The sequence below is a fragment of the Netta rufina genome (genome assembly GCF_964035555.1).
Source record: "Netta rufina genome assembly, chromosome: 23".
Classification (NCBI taxonomy): domain Eukaryota; kingdom Metazoa; phylum Chordata; class Aves; order Anseriformes; family Anatidae; genus Netta; species Netta rufina.
In genome coordinates, this window is record NC_140147.1 from 310174 (window position 1) to 326972 (window position 16799).

The window sequence follows — 16799 nt, forward strand, 5'->3', positions numbered from 1 at the left end:
AAATGGAGGGGGCCACCAGAGGATGTGTTATTTCTTGAAGAAAAAGCAAAACAAGTCACCTCCTTGAAAAAAAAAGTTAGAACTGGAGAGGTTAATCCTAGGAAAGTTTACAGATTTTACACTTGATTTGTTGGAGAATGCTGTGTATTGCTATTGGCTTTATTTCTGAAAATAAGATTTGCAAGCACTAGCAGCCTCTCCTCTCCAGAGAGTTCAGTCACTAACATCACGTTAGTGCTCTGAAAGCATTACTTCACATCAAAAACAAATACAAGGCCTCTGCTGAATATAGCCGTACCGCTTCTAAAATCTTAGGAAATCAAGATTCCTGGATTCATACCTCATCCTTCTCATCCACTACTTCAAAGATAGCGAAGTTATAGTTTAGGTGACATGCAGCATTGTGACGTTTATTCTTATGCATAAGAAGCAACACTACCTTAAAATCTTTAAAGAGAAGAATAGGCTGCACATTATTTGTGACAGTTATCCAATATTCGTTGCAGATTTGATCTAAGATTTGTTGATCCAAAATACTCACCTGGCAGTTTCTACTTGTGGGGTCTCAATGTGAAGTTAGTAAGATTCAGTATTCAGTTATAAGAATCTTCATGTCAGCTTTTAGTTTTACAGAAGAGCATCGTTTATCAAATTCAACAGAATTTATTGGACCAATTCTTTTTGATTACAACTGCTTGTAACATTTAAATTAAGGCTGTTGCTTAGTATCTGAGGACTTTTTTAAATTTTGGAAAATAAGACGTGAGATTTAGAAGTTGCTGACAAATATTTGTTCTACCAGCTGTACTGTTGCTTTTCAGATAAACCAAATATTTCTTACCTCTTCAGGTCAACTGTTGTGACACTAAACACCACTCCCTTCAGCCAAAGTATCATGAACAGCCTCTGAGAAAAAGGACAGTTTCCTATGCTTTCACCATCGCTGCCAGCCTGCAGAAGAGAACAGAGCACGACTATTAGAAGACAGAACTGTGCCATCTACAGGTGATCACAACTACTAAAAGATCTTTAGAGACAGTAACAAAACAAACTCTATTGCCCGTGCTGTCTTCACATCACTAGCTCTTCTAAAGACCCAACAAGCTTACAGTCAAACCTAGGGTCATCTTGCAGGAACACTCCTTTCTTCTCAAAGTCCAGCCAATGTACCTGGAACAGATATCTTGATGGCACCTCCATATACTGCATAAAGATAAGCAACCTCAGAACATATCAACTCATTTCCTATACCAGGAAGGTATGCCTGGACTTCCACGTCATTTTGTTTCCGTGTTTTTTTATACCTGGACCTTCCAGTGATTTCTTTTTTTTTGTAGCAGACATAACTAGGATTTCATTACAGTCAAATTTACAAAAGCCACGCTTTTGACATCAGTTTTCTAAAGTCAACATTGTTCTTTGGCTTTATTCTTTATACCTTCTTCTACAAGGCACAGATAATTAACTACAGTCATCTTCCAATTTACTGCTCATCACACTGTGTAGTCCTGCTGAGACAACTGCAACCAGGAGCTACAGAACTTCATTGTGCTGCAGGTGCTGTAAGGACGGACGTAACTAAGTACATAGGGACTGAGCTGCCAAAACAGTAATATTCCAAAGACAGCTTTTATAGGCAATTTATCAACAAGCCTTTGTCCTTCCACAACAAAGTTCTATTGCATAATAACAGTAGGCCACTCCAGGGCACCCAGCGATGGCATGCATCTCATGATTGCTCTGACAATGAAGTACGTACTGCTGAGTTGGAAGATTTTAGTATTAAAGTAGGCTAGAATTAGACATTGGAATCCTCAAATCCTGTTAAAAAAATGAGCTTTTGAATAGAAAAATCGATTCAGTTCTTAAGACTGAGTATGTCAGATTATCTTGACATGTACTTTATGTCAAAAAATTATAGAATCTTGCTTATTATTATTAGAATATTTCCAAGAATAATTTTCATCAATGAAATTCTCAAGACCTAGCTAATCCTTTCATTGTTACTATTACCTGTTCCCTAGACAGCTTTAAAACACATCGTAAAATATGCTGGCTGTACTCCTCTGAGAAAGTACCCAGGACAATTATGTTTACTAAACACCGCATAGTCACAATTGGAAGGGCTAAATACGAGGCCTGGGCATTGACTGGTAGAGATCCATCTTAAAAAAAAAGAAAAAAAATAGTTTAGGCACTCATGCAAAGGAATTGCTTTTTCTTCAATTCTCTGCCAGTTCCCAGCCATGCACTGAGCAGGGGCCCCAGCGGGGAGAAGGAAGAAAGACTGAGCAAGTTAAAAAGACTAACAGCAGGATTTTCAAAGATTGGGTAAAAGCTTTTCAGAGAAAGTGTCTTAAATTCAAAAAGCTATTTTATAAAAAAAATCAACTGCCTTTCCACAGATAAGCCATCTAGACATATCAGGACATGGGGATTCATGGCTTACAATACCTCAAGTTTATGCTTAGTTGTGGACATTATATAGAGCCATTTTTTTTCAAACATTTACTAGTTCCACTAATGAAGGTTAGAAAGAAGAAAAGTTGGTGGGTTGTTTTTGTTTGGTTGGTTTTTGCCTAAGTTACAAATTGCCTCCATTTTCTTGGGAAAGGAAATAAAACTGGTAGCTAATTAGCAGTATTAGATTGCCTTCAAAGCTGGCACATGACTTCTCAGTGTCTGGGAGCCTAAATTCTAAAAGCACCGACTGAAATGCAAAAAAAGGCAGTCTGGTTACTCAGGCCGTTTTGCTTTATACTGCTCAACACACAATTTTCTATTGAGCACATAACCATGGAAAGGATTGTAGCATTGTGGATGAGCGTGTTCCTACCTCACAACCTGCTAATGTGAAGGAAGAGCTCTCTCTGCGGTGTATTTCCAACAGATGTATGTTTTTACGGGTGTTAATATTTAACCACAATGCCCATCCCTCCAGATCACAGTGTATATTTCAGAATTTTCCACTGAAGTGGTTACTGTGTTTACACTGGAACAGACACGTTCTGCAGTTGAATTATGCCAACGTAGATTTGCACTTGTTTACTCCCCCCAAAAAACACCTTCAACGCATGTAAAATCACCTCTTTTGAAAAACATTGAAAAAGACACCACCTCATCCCATCTGAGTAAGTACATACATGTATATTTTCCCACCCAGTCTAATTCATACTCTCAAGCAGAAACGATTCTTTGATTCAGAATCGAGCCCCATCTTCAAGTTTTACACCAACTTCACCAACACTACGTAACACAAGGCACAGGCAGGAATGGCACAGGTGGGCACGTCCCATTCTGTTACGCTGTCCCCCACTCCCTCAGGCGGAAAAGCCACCACACGTTTACCATAAAGCCACCACACGTTTATCGTAGAAGAGAACATGGGCATCTACCGGGGTGCAGCACCAAGACCGTGCGGCCGTCCCCTCGGCGCCTTGCAGCAGCTGCTCACGTTGCCGTCCTCAAGGGGCTCCGTGGGGCCACCCGCAGCAGCTCCCCTCGCTCTCCTTTCCTTCAGCACTTCTGACCTCGAGACCAGAGCTGGTGCAATACCACATGGCCAGAGGTCTTGTCTTATACATCCCATGTCTTCTTTCATGTAATACAATTCCACCACCGAGTTTTATCATTTCCAGTGGAAGATTAAAGAATTGTGACTGGAATAAACCAATCTCAAATTCAGGAAGCATTTTTGCTTGTACTACCAATGCAATCTTAGTCCATCTGAAACCCGAAACAAAACTGCTTTGAAGTCACAGAACTGAACAAAAATAAATCAAATTTTAAGGCATAGCACAGAACTGTGGCTTTCATTGAAGCCCGGTAACAAACCCAAAGCAATTCTTATGAGGACCAAAAAAGGTGAAATGCATTTATGCTGTCCCACCAACTTGTACAGAAACTTTTCCTCTCTCTCAATATAAGCATAACATTCAAAATGAACAAACAACATGATCAATATCACCTACTTTTGTTTAAGCATTACAGAATTTTTAATTACTTTAAATCAGAGAAAAAGGATTACAGCCCCCTACCAAATAGTAATTTTATCAAAACCTAATGCATTTTCAAAGCTGCAACCAAACAGCTGAACTGAGCATAGACTTTTATATCTACATTCAAAAGTTTGTCCCACTTCTGCTCCAAAAAGTCCCGAGTTATTCTGAGCACATACTGGAAAAGGAATGCGGTCAGAACGCCAAGAAACTTCTGGCTTCGATGCTCTTGCGCCAAGGAATTCTGCTATGTAACTGTTTGCCTGAGAGGCCCGTTTTTTATCTTCCTGTATGTGATGCACTGAGAGCTGCAGCCCAGATCTGTTACAACCGCCACCACGAGCAGCACAGCACTGGCAGGGCAGCACACGGTTCTGCACAAGGAACTTCCCTGGAGGGAGATGAGTTTGGTAGCTGCTGAGTCTCTGTCAGAGTCGGTGCAGGCTGATCTTCCCCCTGGAATACGTATCTGTGTCGGCAGTAAAGTACCTTTAAATATTGCAAGAATATTCTGATGTTCCACATGACTAGTCCTGCAGGGGATTATCATATAACAGTCATTTCTCAAGCTCACTGCTAGAAGCTAGAAATTTGGCAGTACCTGGTCTTTTAATTCAGGCCACAACATACCAAGGTATCTTCAGTCTCTAGTGCTCAGCCTCTAATCCTCAGCACCATCAGACTGAATATTAAACGTTGACTTCTCTATATGAACATCAGTCTAGATTATTTGTTACTTCAACAAGATTATACTCATTCTATACAGAAAAGCTAAGGACATCCAGTTGACTTGAATGAAGTTGTGTTACCCTCCAAACTGACCTCAACTAAGAAATACCTGAGAAGATGACAAAATGGACCTCACGTTACTTGTCAGGTGCAGGGCAGAGAAAGGGCTGGGCAGCCCCTGCAGCACACAGCGGGCAGGACTGCATGACAAACCGGGCTGCTTTTAAGAAAAGAAGAGTCACAAGGCAGTAAAACAAACCAGTGTGCTCCCTGAGAAGACAATCTGATTTATCATAGCCCACAAACTTAAAACGACTAGCAACTTCTAATGGCAAGTACCTCAGATCATGCCAGCTACCTGAAGAAAATGATCTGCTTATCCCTCTGCCCAGGAGGCTCGGCTCAGCTGATCCAGGTGGTGCAGAAGCCACCGCCTTTCTCTTTCCCCAAAGCAGTGATTTCATTCAAATTAGATCGTCTTTCCCCAAAAAATTGAGAGTCTAAGTAATCATACATTTTTCTAACAGCTAAATAAGCTAACAGAAAAAAAATCAATTAAAATTGTGAAATATTTGTGTTTACAAGAGCATAAAAATTAACTTGACTCCCACCACAATGACCTGCATGCATTTACTTTACCGAGGTAGCACTGAGGCTTACTGAAGACTAACAGAAATTGACAAGAAATGAAACACTCAAAAAGAGCCATAGCCCTCATTATATAGTATACATCTAAAGGACTTGAGAGTAAAACAGAATTCTAGAAATCTTTGGTCCTGAAGGCTTGCAAAATTGTTTCCAACAGCAATCAGTTCAAAGGAGCATATTATGATTTTCCCAAACTGCATCAAATGACTGCAGAAATAAGTAAAGTCAAAGTGATGGGAAACGCAGTACAGCTCAGGCTCTGCCTATAGAAATAAAGGCAAGAAAGGGCAGGGCAGTAGACCACCCCCCCTCAGGAATGAAGAACCATCAAAGCAATCTTTCCCAGATTTGATATACCAGGAAGAGGAGGGAAAAGTTTTGTTGAAGAAGGAAAAATCCAATTAAGAAACACATCACAGAATACTTCCTGAGGGGAAAAGAAAAGCAAAAAACACAGGTGTCAAAGCTAGTTACACCCCCAATAAAGTCTCCACTGATCTGAACAAGAAAATTGAACTTCAGCCTAGAGGATTAAAGTTCAAAATCAAGTAAACAGACTAGAAAAAAAAAAAAGTAAAATGAAAAACAATCTCTATTTCAGTTCTAACTAATAAAAAAATCTGCTGGGAAATCTACAAGAGAAAACAGCATGATATATACCCATTACCTCAAAACAGCAGATAAAAATCACTCTCGCACAGTAAGCTCATTCAAAAAATGAGCAAATTAATAATCCTACATGGATTAGTGTTTTGAGAGGAAACAGTTTAAAGTAAACCAACAAAGTGATTCAAGTGAAAAACAAGCAGCAGTTCAAAACCCCGGAGATGAAAGAATATAGACAGGAGTGGTTTAATGTTCCACACAGGAATACGGAAAAGTCTGGCAGTATCAGTCTAAACCCTTGCAGCTTGCGCCTTTATCTTGCCGAGCTGGATAAACAGAATTCCATGCTGTTGACTGGGTAGGGCTCTCAGATAAGACGTAAGGAACCGGGTCTGCGCGAGGACCGCGAGGCTCTGCCGCAACACCCTCAGCAGCCGGACAGGCTTGAGGGTGTCGCAGGTACGTGCTGGTTTCGCCTGCCAAAACACACCTTAAAGGATCACAATGCCTGAAATATTAATGAGGCACCATTATGAGGAGAATATAGGTGATGAGGTGGTAGGATGCACAGGACAGAGAAAATGATGCACTGTCTGTAACATGTGATGTTAGATAGATTCTCGAGCTTCCAGACTTATTAGCTTGTGGGGGCAGTTGTTTTCATGGGAAGAACAGGTCAGGCAGCAAGTTAGAATCCAGCCCCAAACTCTGCTGCTAACTAAATCTGGTTCTGCCACATTTAATCTGAGGTATGACAAGACAAAGGGACACCTCTGTCCCCAGCTCCCCCTTCGCCTTGCCCCCGGGCTAGCAGATAGCTCGCATCCAGTCCAGCTCCTGGTGGCAGTGGGTCAGGCTGGGACGTACTGGGACGCTGCCCTGCTGGACTGGCACACTGTGATAGAGGAGGCCCAGATGTCTGACAGCCCAAAGGAGCTCCCTGCCACAATGAGCAAGTCAGACTGAAGGTCAGATCTAGGAAAAAAAACCACACAGCTGTAAAACCAACTGCAACCTGCAAAGGATTCAGAATACTAGAAGGACTTTCTTGCCATGTTGCAATATACATCCAGTGTTGGATTGCAGCTGCTGGAAATATATAACTAGTGGCAGCAGCGGGTCATTGCTTGTGATGCACAACAAATCCAAACACTCATTTTCATCTTCTTAGCAGCACTGGAAGTGATCAACTAAACCTTACTCTAACTTCAGCACTGAAAGATTGTTTCTAGGTACACAGCCTGCCACTATAGGAGTCCTTTCTTTCAAATGCAGCTGTCCTGGGAAGCATAAAACAGAGTGCTGAAAAAAGACCTTAACATGGAAAAGTTGAAGAATGGTACTATAAGGATAGACATGCTAGCAGATGAAAACAAAATCTCAGGGTCTATTATTCAATCAACCAACCAGCACCTGCTACGGCAGCACAAACCAAGGGGCAGCCTTGGACAAGTCCTTGCAGCATGGTCCCTTCTCACACCAGACATATCAAAGAGTGCTCAAGCAACAAACACTTCACAAACATTGCAAGAATATCCTCTTGCCTTTTTTTACAAAAAAAAATTGTAATTGTTGTTTATTTATTTATATGATTGAATGTCTCTGACAAGCACGCTGACTCCTACAATTCTTTTATGATGCTCAGAACATTCTAAATAAAACATCCAGCATCATTCTCATTACCTCAAAGGTCAGCAGTTTGACAAGTTATATAGCCATTAGTTCAAATTCACCTCTGTTCATCATGAGCCTACTGCATTAACAGGCACTACAGCATGCCTTTTTCTACATAATCTTGTTCTCCAAATCCATCATTAACTAACCTTCATCCTATGTCAATTGCTTTTGAACTCAGAAGGTAACTATTTTTATAAAGAGGTGTGTGCTTAACTTGCCTCTGCCTTCAACACCTACAAATAGGAAAGTATCTGCTAGGAAAAGAATGTACATCCATTTACAAACCGGCCAGATGATCTCAGAAAGCATCAAATTAAGCTTCCAGTGCCTATATCACAGCCTTATTCCTACATGAACTATATTGATTTGTGCAAGCCCTTGTTTGACCTTTAGAAGGAAACTTAGAGCTTGGTAGTACTACATCAACTTAGGTTTAAACTCTTAGATCACCAGAAAAGTAATTATTTAGTGCTAAAGAACAATTTAGATAATCATTGTTACCTTAAATAGCTGGAGTACTAAGAAAAGCATAGGGGAAAAAAAAAACAAAAAACAAAACACAAGTCCAGTGCCCATACCTGGAATTAGCTGTAAATACAAGAAGCCTAAGATGATTAACCTGTATTTTCTGTGTGGTGATTGACACCTACCCCAACCTGGGGAAAAAGCAACCTTAGCTACTGCTGCCTCTGGACAAGCCGCATCTTCACCTCATTTGTAATTGATCCAACTTCCACTTCAGCTGATATTCCTGGAAACTAAGAAAGCTTTTAAAAAAATAAATGAATGAATTGGACTCCCAGTAAGTACTTGAGATCTATTAAACCAGGGAAAGGAATGTTTATCAGCCCATTCAAGCAGCCTCTTAAGTCATCACCTTTCCCATTAGCTGCTGCTGTGTCAGACATTTGGCTGTAGCAGCAACTGACCATTTTAGGATGATGCTGTATTTAACCTTGTGATGCTGTTCCTATCAAAATACTTAGGAGATTTGTCTTGTACAGTTTCACGCAGCTCTTGCTTATTTTCAGCATAAAACTTTTGGGAAAAGCTATGGGATTTTCATGATGTATTAAAATAACTTCATAATTCAGTAGAAATTAATTAAGCTCTTCTAGTTCTTTGGAGAAAAGACATTATCCCACATTCATCCTTTGGGAGAATTGGATGGAGAGTCAGATCAAAACCTGCATTAAATACTAACCACCATTTTCTTCAGTGGAGCAATTGGCTTAATGTTACAAATATAATGGTACGAACTTGGTATTACTGTGGATAGCCAGACGCACGGCTTTCTCCTAGCCTGATGTAAGGAAAATTGATGTTATTAATAGCAGAAGCCTCACAGCTCATCTCTTCTACCCTTCTTATTCCAATGACAATACCTTTAACAAAGTGATTCAGCTGTAACAGACCTAAATAAAATAAATAATGCCAAACACACTGAAATCTGGTAAGTGACAGCTTGACACATTCTTGCAATTCCACAGTAGGAAAGGCAAGTATGCTGTTAACCATTCAGCACAACGTTTCTTTCCTCTCTCAGCTTATTAATTTGTTAATGAAGTGTGTGCTTCGGCTACACCCCAAGAGGCCCATTTCCAAGATCTCCCACCAAACACCGAAGCATCTATAGAAATCAGAGGAAGGAACAGCAAACCTGCATCACTGGGGTTCAGAAGACTGAGCACAATCTTAAATTTTAAGAATTCTTCAAATAACCCTTCGAACACACATCACTTCCGTGGGGCAAAACAAAGCGCCCCGTTTATGGTAGTGTACAGCCGGGTTCTCAGAGCGAGGAGGTGCTGCCAGCTGGGCAGGATGCCCCCAGCAGAGCCAGTGCTGGATGCCCAAAGGAGTCCCACATCGATACACAAGCGCTCACCCAGGAGTTTCAAAATTCTGGAAAAAAAATAACACAGCTAAGCACAACTGCCTCCAAATATGAAATCAACAGCAGTGTCCATGGAAGAATTGCCTGTAAATGGAAAAAATTGCTTGAATTCTCAAAATTTGCTGAAGAAGAGCTGCCATTTTGAACCTGCATCCCCCGCTAACAGCACATTCAATGCTCTAGCAAGGAAAACCATTCACTTAGACCAAAATCGGCGCTGGAATTTTTATTTTGTAGCTACTAGCACACGAAGGTTCCGCGGGAGGCTTGCCCTCTGCTGCTTCTTGTTCCAGTGCAAGTGCTGAGCAATTCACTTACTAAGAGGCACCTCTGTGAACGTATTCCACACCCCTCGGGAAGCGGTATCCAAGGTCTTCATTCGCAGAGCAGAACTTCCTCCTTCAGGACACGTTGCCTTATCTCATTAAGATCCAGGACAGCATGTCTCATGAGGGGAGCTAAAACATCACTTTAAAAGAGTACAGAAATGTACTTATGCTTTCTTTCATTTTATTTTTAGACAAAACCACGTAAAAAACTATTTCCTTTATTTAAAAATAGCAGCTCTCCAAAGTACAGACCAAAGTCTCGCCAAAAGAGTAATTCTTTAACAGAGCCAAAACACTCTGAAGCTGATCCAGTAGCACTGACTGATCTCATCGGCTCTTCTCATGAAAATATACAGATGTGACTTCACTCCTGGATTACGCTCCTATATTTAGTTTATACCTAATATGGATATTCATTGCAGAACTCAGTCATTTCCTTTCCTCGTGCAAAGTTCTTTGTCCTTTGTCTAGCCAACAATACAAGGAATAAGTTTGAACTCCTAGAGAACTCGCACACAAAGACATCTGTAATTAATAGCAGTTTACCTTATACTTTTAACTTCAGCATAAACAAACAGCATTCAGAGCCCTGAAAATCAGATTATGCCACAAATGCATGTTTGACCTGAATTGAGAAAAAAAAAATCAAAAAAGTTTAAGAAAAGACACTGTTCTCTTTTAAAGAAAAAAATATTTCAAGCAAAGAACATAAAGCCCCTGATGTCAAAGCTCTATTTAAACTCATATCAAGGCAAAATAATTGTTTTGGGATGTCTTAACTGTTGAAATGTTCAGAAACTCTTAATACAAAGGAAGAGCAGAATGAGTACCTGACACCTATTTTAGGAGTATACTGAATCGAAGAATATTCAAGAAAATGCAAGAAATAAAAAGTCGATTAGGACAAAAAGCAGTTGTTTCTTAAGGGTCATTTACAGAAGAACTTTGAATATAAAAATTGATTACATGGATTAACAAGTTCAGATGTAAACTATTTTTCCATAGACGGTCAACTTGCAACCAACCACCGGCTTCATTGAAGTTTGTTATTTTAGACAAACTTCAGGGCCTCACTTCTAGAAGTTCTTGCAGTCCCAAGTGCCTCTATCCTAAAGGAGAAGCCACCTCACCTTCTCCCACAGTCCAGTTAAGGCTTTATGGAATCGCCCTGCTCAGCTGGTTATCAGTTGCAAGGCCTAATCAGCAGAGGACATCTTCAAAAGAAAAATAAAATACCGACAAGTACATTTATTCAGCCTTAAACGTAGCTTCTGGGGAATTCTGCATAGCCCAGCAGGCTCTGGAGCTGCTGCAGGCGCAGTGCCTTGCGTTAGTCGCCTCACAGCGAATGCCCCCTCCACAGCCAACCTGAACGCACTCGCAGCAGTGAGGAAATAAGAGTGCACGGCTCTTCTGGTCCCTTCTAACTAAGGTACACTTAAATGCACACTTTGCAACCTCAGCGTACAAAAGTCACTTTCCGCAGCAGACAGATTACTGTTTAGCCAAAAGTCCAACAGATTCCCTGGCTAGGCGCCTAATACCAGACTTTCACGGGATAACACAGCCCTCAAAATCCACAAGTTCAGTGACAAAAGATGGCCGCAGAGCCAGCTGCTTCTCTGCCCACCCTCTTCCCCTTAGAAGACGGGCAGAATTACTTCTCAAAGAGCTCTTTCTTCCCTCCCTGGTTCTTTCCATGAGCTTCGGCCAGGACAGCCTGCGCGGGGCCAGGCAGGGACGCCGCGAGGAACCACAACCGGCCGCTCGCCACGCTGGGGCCCAGAGTCCCGTTGGCCCCCCCAGCGGTGGAACCAAGCTCACAACCAGCCCTCACACCCACCCACTACTTCTCAGCCATCGAGGCAACTCCCTCCAGAGGATTCTCATTCTCCTCAAATATTTTTGTATGATCTCTAGTGGCAAGTGTACTCTTCCCTGCTTCTGTGCATTCCTTACTACACACGTAGATGGCTGGACCGAAACACAGAAGCACAAGGCTCGCACTGCTCAGCCCTCGGCGTGCATTGCCCCCAACTCTCATTAGAACCCAGGTCCCAAAGCTTCTCCAGCAATACCTGGCCTAACCCACAGGCACCTCTTTCCTTTTGAGCCTCCACTGCGCAGCCCGAGACGCTTCCCTTTGGATTTATGCTCAAAGAACGCCTTTGTGGCACACAGCCCCTGCGAACACCACAGAGCCGGTGACTCAGAAGCCCCGCTGCAGACGGCAGGCAGAGGAGCAGGCTGCACAGACGGCGAGCTGAGGCTCAGGGACTCCGCCAGGCCGCTCGCTGCGGGCAGAGGAAAAGCAGGCGAGCAACAAGCATCCTGCTACTGCGAAGCAAGCCTCAAGTTCTCCTGACCACCTGAGCTGCCAAGGTGCTAATCGCTGGCGAGGGGAGGGCAGATGCCAGTGAAAACCCTTATTGCTGTGGAAAGACATTCAGAAGCAATTTCACAATTAAGATAAAGTAATTCCTCTCCGTAACCCCTTTGGAAATTATTGCTAGAAGCTTTTAAGCTTATTTTCCAATGTTTTGGAAAAAAATTATGTCTAGACTTGGGGCCATCTCTCTATCTGTGAAGAATATGTTGCAAAGCGCACTGGTTTCTGCATCAGCAACCAGATCAAAAAAGACAAAGAGGTTTCTGGATATAAGAAGTCTCCCAAGAAGAAATTCAAACAATGTAGTTTGTTGGCCAAAGAAAAAGGCCTGATTCGCCACAATTAAGCACAGGTATACCACGATGGTTATGCTTCAGTGTACGATGGGATCCTTCACAATAAATAAGCCACACATGAAATGCTGCTATCCATACCAAATGCATACTGAGAAAGTTCTCAGGTGCTGAGGTTATTACACTAAAACCTCCAAAGGATGATCTTGTACATAAGGAAGAGATTTATCCAATAAGATTACCAAGTGACAAGCCTGCCCCTGACAACACCATCTCTGAGAAGCAATGTTATGTGTCTCTAGTTTTGTTATTTCTTCCCCTCCCCCCCCCCTTTTTTTTTTTTTTTTTTTTTTTAGTTTTACAGCTGTATTGCAGTTGACAAAAAAATGACAATGAATAAGTTTATGGAATGATGTGTTATAAACCAACATACAGCAGCACGACAGATCAGACCTTACATAAAGACACTCAGGCAAAGAGCAGCCGTAGAACAAAGGCAGACCCACAAGCCAGCAGGACAGACAGATCGCGCTCCTTCACCCAGCACGGAGCTAGCATCGAGTCCGCTGCTAGTGATGCGGGCACACATCCCTTCCCTCTCAGAAGCTTCCACATCTAACTGAACAAACTGCATCTAGGTCCCAGAAGACAAAGTTCACCTGCCAAATTTCTCTTTAATTCAGCCATAGAGAAATGTAGATAAACTTCTGACGCAATCACTGGGAGTTTTAGAGGAGGATATTTATCAAATATGAATTCACAGCTTTTTCTCTACAGACAGCACAACTCACATCTGATTTTCAAAACAAGTGCCCAGTTTCACAAAGACATCTTATCTGAAAGCTGCTGGATATCCACAGCCTAATTAATTTACATGTATACACACGTCACACAGCTGAATACGACCATATATTCCTTAATGATTACCTATATCTACTATAAACCAATGTCTCCTGCCAACAGATATACGACTAGGAATTTCTTGTTTGTTGAGTTTGTTTTTTTTCCTTAACGCTGAACTCACTGATCATCCATGTCTTCACCTTGCTATTGCAAGAAGAATGCGATTGCTGGCTGCCCTCTGGAACACCAAAGGCTGAGCTATAGGCAACTTCCATCCCCACCTCCTTTGTACACATCTTACTCTGCACAGGCTCTGTCCTGCGGTTTCTGCAGGAGAGTGGCTCTGTTTGACCAAAGCAGTCAGACATACTTTTTATTTACAGTAAAAATCCACACACGACCAACTAAATTGCAGTTATTAAAGGGCCGATATGAGCTGTATTCAGATCCCAATGCTTGAGTTTCTGTGTGCACGTTCATCACAGTGTAGTCTTCACTTTTCTGAAATGCCACCAGGGTATATAAAAATATTCATTAGACAATGGAAGTGGGCCTCCCTTATTAATAATACACATGAACATACGAGGAACTGAATGAAATCAGATACATCACTCGTTTCTCCTAACCAGCTCTCAGAAGACTTGAGAAATATTTTCACTTAGTTTAAAAGAGCCTGCAGGCAGCCCACCAGAGCTGTAACAAAAAAGCTCCTGAAGTTGCTTGTTAAAAGACCAAGAAACACATTATTCATGTCAGTTCCAGCACCACAATATAAACATTTTCTTACCTGAATATTCTAATTCTGCACAACCTTTATCACAGCCGATGAAAATACAGGTTATAACAGACTGATACACTACACTGTCTTCTTGAATAAGCCAAAGCAATCAGCATGTGTCTGACAGCCCTACGCAGCTATTTGTATCTGCACACTCCTTGCTGTGCCCACCCTATCCAGTTACTGATCATAGTTAAAAAGGATTCAAACACAACATTTTGGGCATGAAACCAAGCAGTTTCCCCTGCTTCACAGGTTTGTTTCTCAAGCTTTAACCCATACTTCTGTTTCATCTTAGTCTGGCTGCTACAATCCTTTGTACGCAGGTCATACAGTTGCCGCCCTTCAGCCGCAGGCATTTGGCACACATTTCTTTTTTTGTCAGGAAGTCCTGCCACCGCCTCTGTCTGAAGCACTTCGCAGACTGGCAGTGCACTGTTAGACCCGAGCCCCCACGCGCTGCTCAGAACGTTACCACAGTGTGAAGTCCTGTTCTCAGACTCAGCAGCGTCAGACTTTTTCTGGTCTGCACCCACAGCCAGGTGAGAACTGCGCAGAACAGACAAAACCAGACACTGTGCTTTGCATTTATAAAAGAAAAAGATTAAATCAAATTCGAGTGCTCTGCTAAAAAGATGCTGTTAGTTGTATTGAAAAAATATAAATATCTTCCTCTCATTCACATGAAGCGATGCTCTGGGCAGTCAGACAGCAAACAAGACTTCTGTTAGCTTTACAGGGATCACTATTCCAGTAACACTTAACAGCTTCAGCCCAGTATGGGGCAGGTAGCAACACCAGATGAAACAACTATTTCCAGTGTTCAGGGGGGTAGAGGGTGTTCCTCCTCTGCAGAACTTTCCAGGAAAATAACCTTTACGTAAAGATCATGAAGACAAGACAAAAATAAATCTCTTTTTGTCCTGAACTCTACCGCAAAGGCTGCCAGTATAGAGCTTGTAGCAGTCATTCATAACACTGGGAAAAGGCTTCCTTGAGGGAGATAGTACTCGCTGATAATCCTGAGCACAGCTGTCCTAAATCCATCCCAATAAAGAAATTTTAACCGAGGGTGACAGAAAAGTCCCCTCCTTTTTCCCTTTCATATTCATTGATGTCATTGCCAGTCCAATACTAATCAGAATCATTTTTTTTCTGACAAGTAATTTTACTCTTTCTTTCCTGCTGCTCCTCAAGCACGACACAGCCTCCTTGAAGAGATCCACAAGGATTCACCCTGCCCCCAAACCCTTCTGCCATCAGTAACTGCTCTAATTTGTTTAAAAATAAAGACAAAAACTGGCGAATGAGCTTTAGGTTGGATGAAGGTAAGCGGGCACGTTACACCGAAGAAGTACTGCTATAAATAATTCAGAGCAGCCTGGAACACAACTGCTGTCCCGGTGAGCTCGAACCGAGCTCCGGGAGCCTCCGTGCTCGGCCCAGGACCAGGCCTGGACCCCCCCCCCCGCACCTCCACACTGCTAACGAGTCAGAAAAGAGCGAAAGGCAACTTTTTTGGAGCACCACTTCATAAACTAGCGGCTTAGGAACGGCTTCTTGGCAAAGCCCCCGTGCCGTGCAGGAGACGCCCCCCGCCGCCCCCCGCGCCCGGCAGCCCCCAGGGCCCGGGGCTGGCCTCCCACCGCCCCCCCCCCCCCCCCCGGGAGCCGCGTCCCGGGGCCCCTCGGCTGTTCCCGAGCCGCGTTTAAACGGGGAAACCGAGCCGCCCCCCCCGCGCCGCCCCGATAAGCGGCCCGGGGGCGCGCAGCCCCACGACAGGCGGCGACAGGGGCGACAGGGGCGACACGGCGACGCCCAGCGCGCGGCCACGCGGGGCTCGGCCACGCTGGGGCTGCCCCGAGCCGCCGCCACCGCCCCCCGCAGGCCCCGGGCGGGCGTTTTCCGCCCCGGCCCCGGCCCCGGCCCCAGCCCCAGCCCCAGCCCCGCGCCCCCCCCCCCCCCCCAGCCCCGGCCCCTTTTGTGCGCGGCCGCCCCGCCCCGCCCCGCCCGGCCCGAGGGGAGCGCCCCGCGCCTCGGCCCCGGGACCCCGCGTGCGGCCCGGGGGCCCCGCGCCCGCTGCTGCGGGGGACGCGGAGCCCGCGGCGGGGGGAGACGGAAAGGGGAGGGGGGGGGGGGGCGCCCGGCGGCACGAGGGGAGCGGCGCCGGGCCCCGTACCTTGACGAAGAGCTCGATGACGGGCTCCTTGTCGCCCTCCTTGAGCCCGTTGACCGGCACGGACAGCGCCATGCTTCGCCCCTCGCCCGCAGCTGCCCCCCCGGGACGGCCGCCGCCCGCTCCGCCGCTCGCCTCGCCCGCCCTGCGCGCGACTGCGGCCCCGCCCCGGCGGCACGGGGACCCGCCGCGGCCGGCGCCCCGGGGGCGGGGCCAAGGCGGGGGGCGGGGCCAAGGCGAGGGGGCGGGGCCGAGGGGGCCAACGGTTCCCTGCGCGGGCCTGGGGGGTCGGCACTGGGCGGCGCGGGGGGGACCGTGGCGGAGGCCCCGTGGGCGCTGCCAGGCCCGGGGCGGCGGTGCCCGTTCCCGGTCGTTTCACCGAAGCTGCCCGGGGCCGCCCGCGACTCCCCGGGAGCTGCACCCAAGGCAGCTGAGG

General features: G+C 44.7%; 1 protein-coding gene across 1 annotated transcript in view; it reads right to left on the reverse strand.

The window, feature by feature from the left end:
• The window catches only part of CLIC4 (chloride intracellular channel 4), a 28394-nt gene extending 11841 nt beyond the window's left edge, over positions 1-16553 (reverse strand). Inside the window, exons 1-2 of the mRNA XM_084300565.1 lie at positions 16367-16553; positions 842-951 (exon numbers count right to left, since the gene is read on the reverse strand). Of these exons, the coding sequence (XP_084156691.1) occupies positions 842-951; positions 16367-16438 (182 nt within the window). The 5' untranslated portion in view covers positions 16439-16553. The remainder of the gene's footprint in view (positions 1-841; positions 952-16366) is intronic.
• Between the last annotated feature and the right edge of the window lie 246 nt (positions 16554-16799).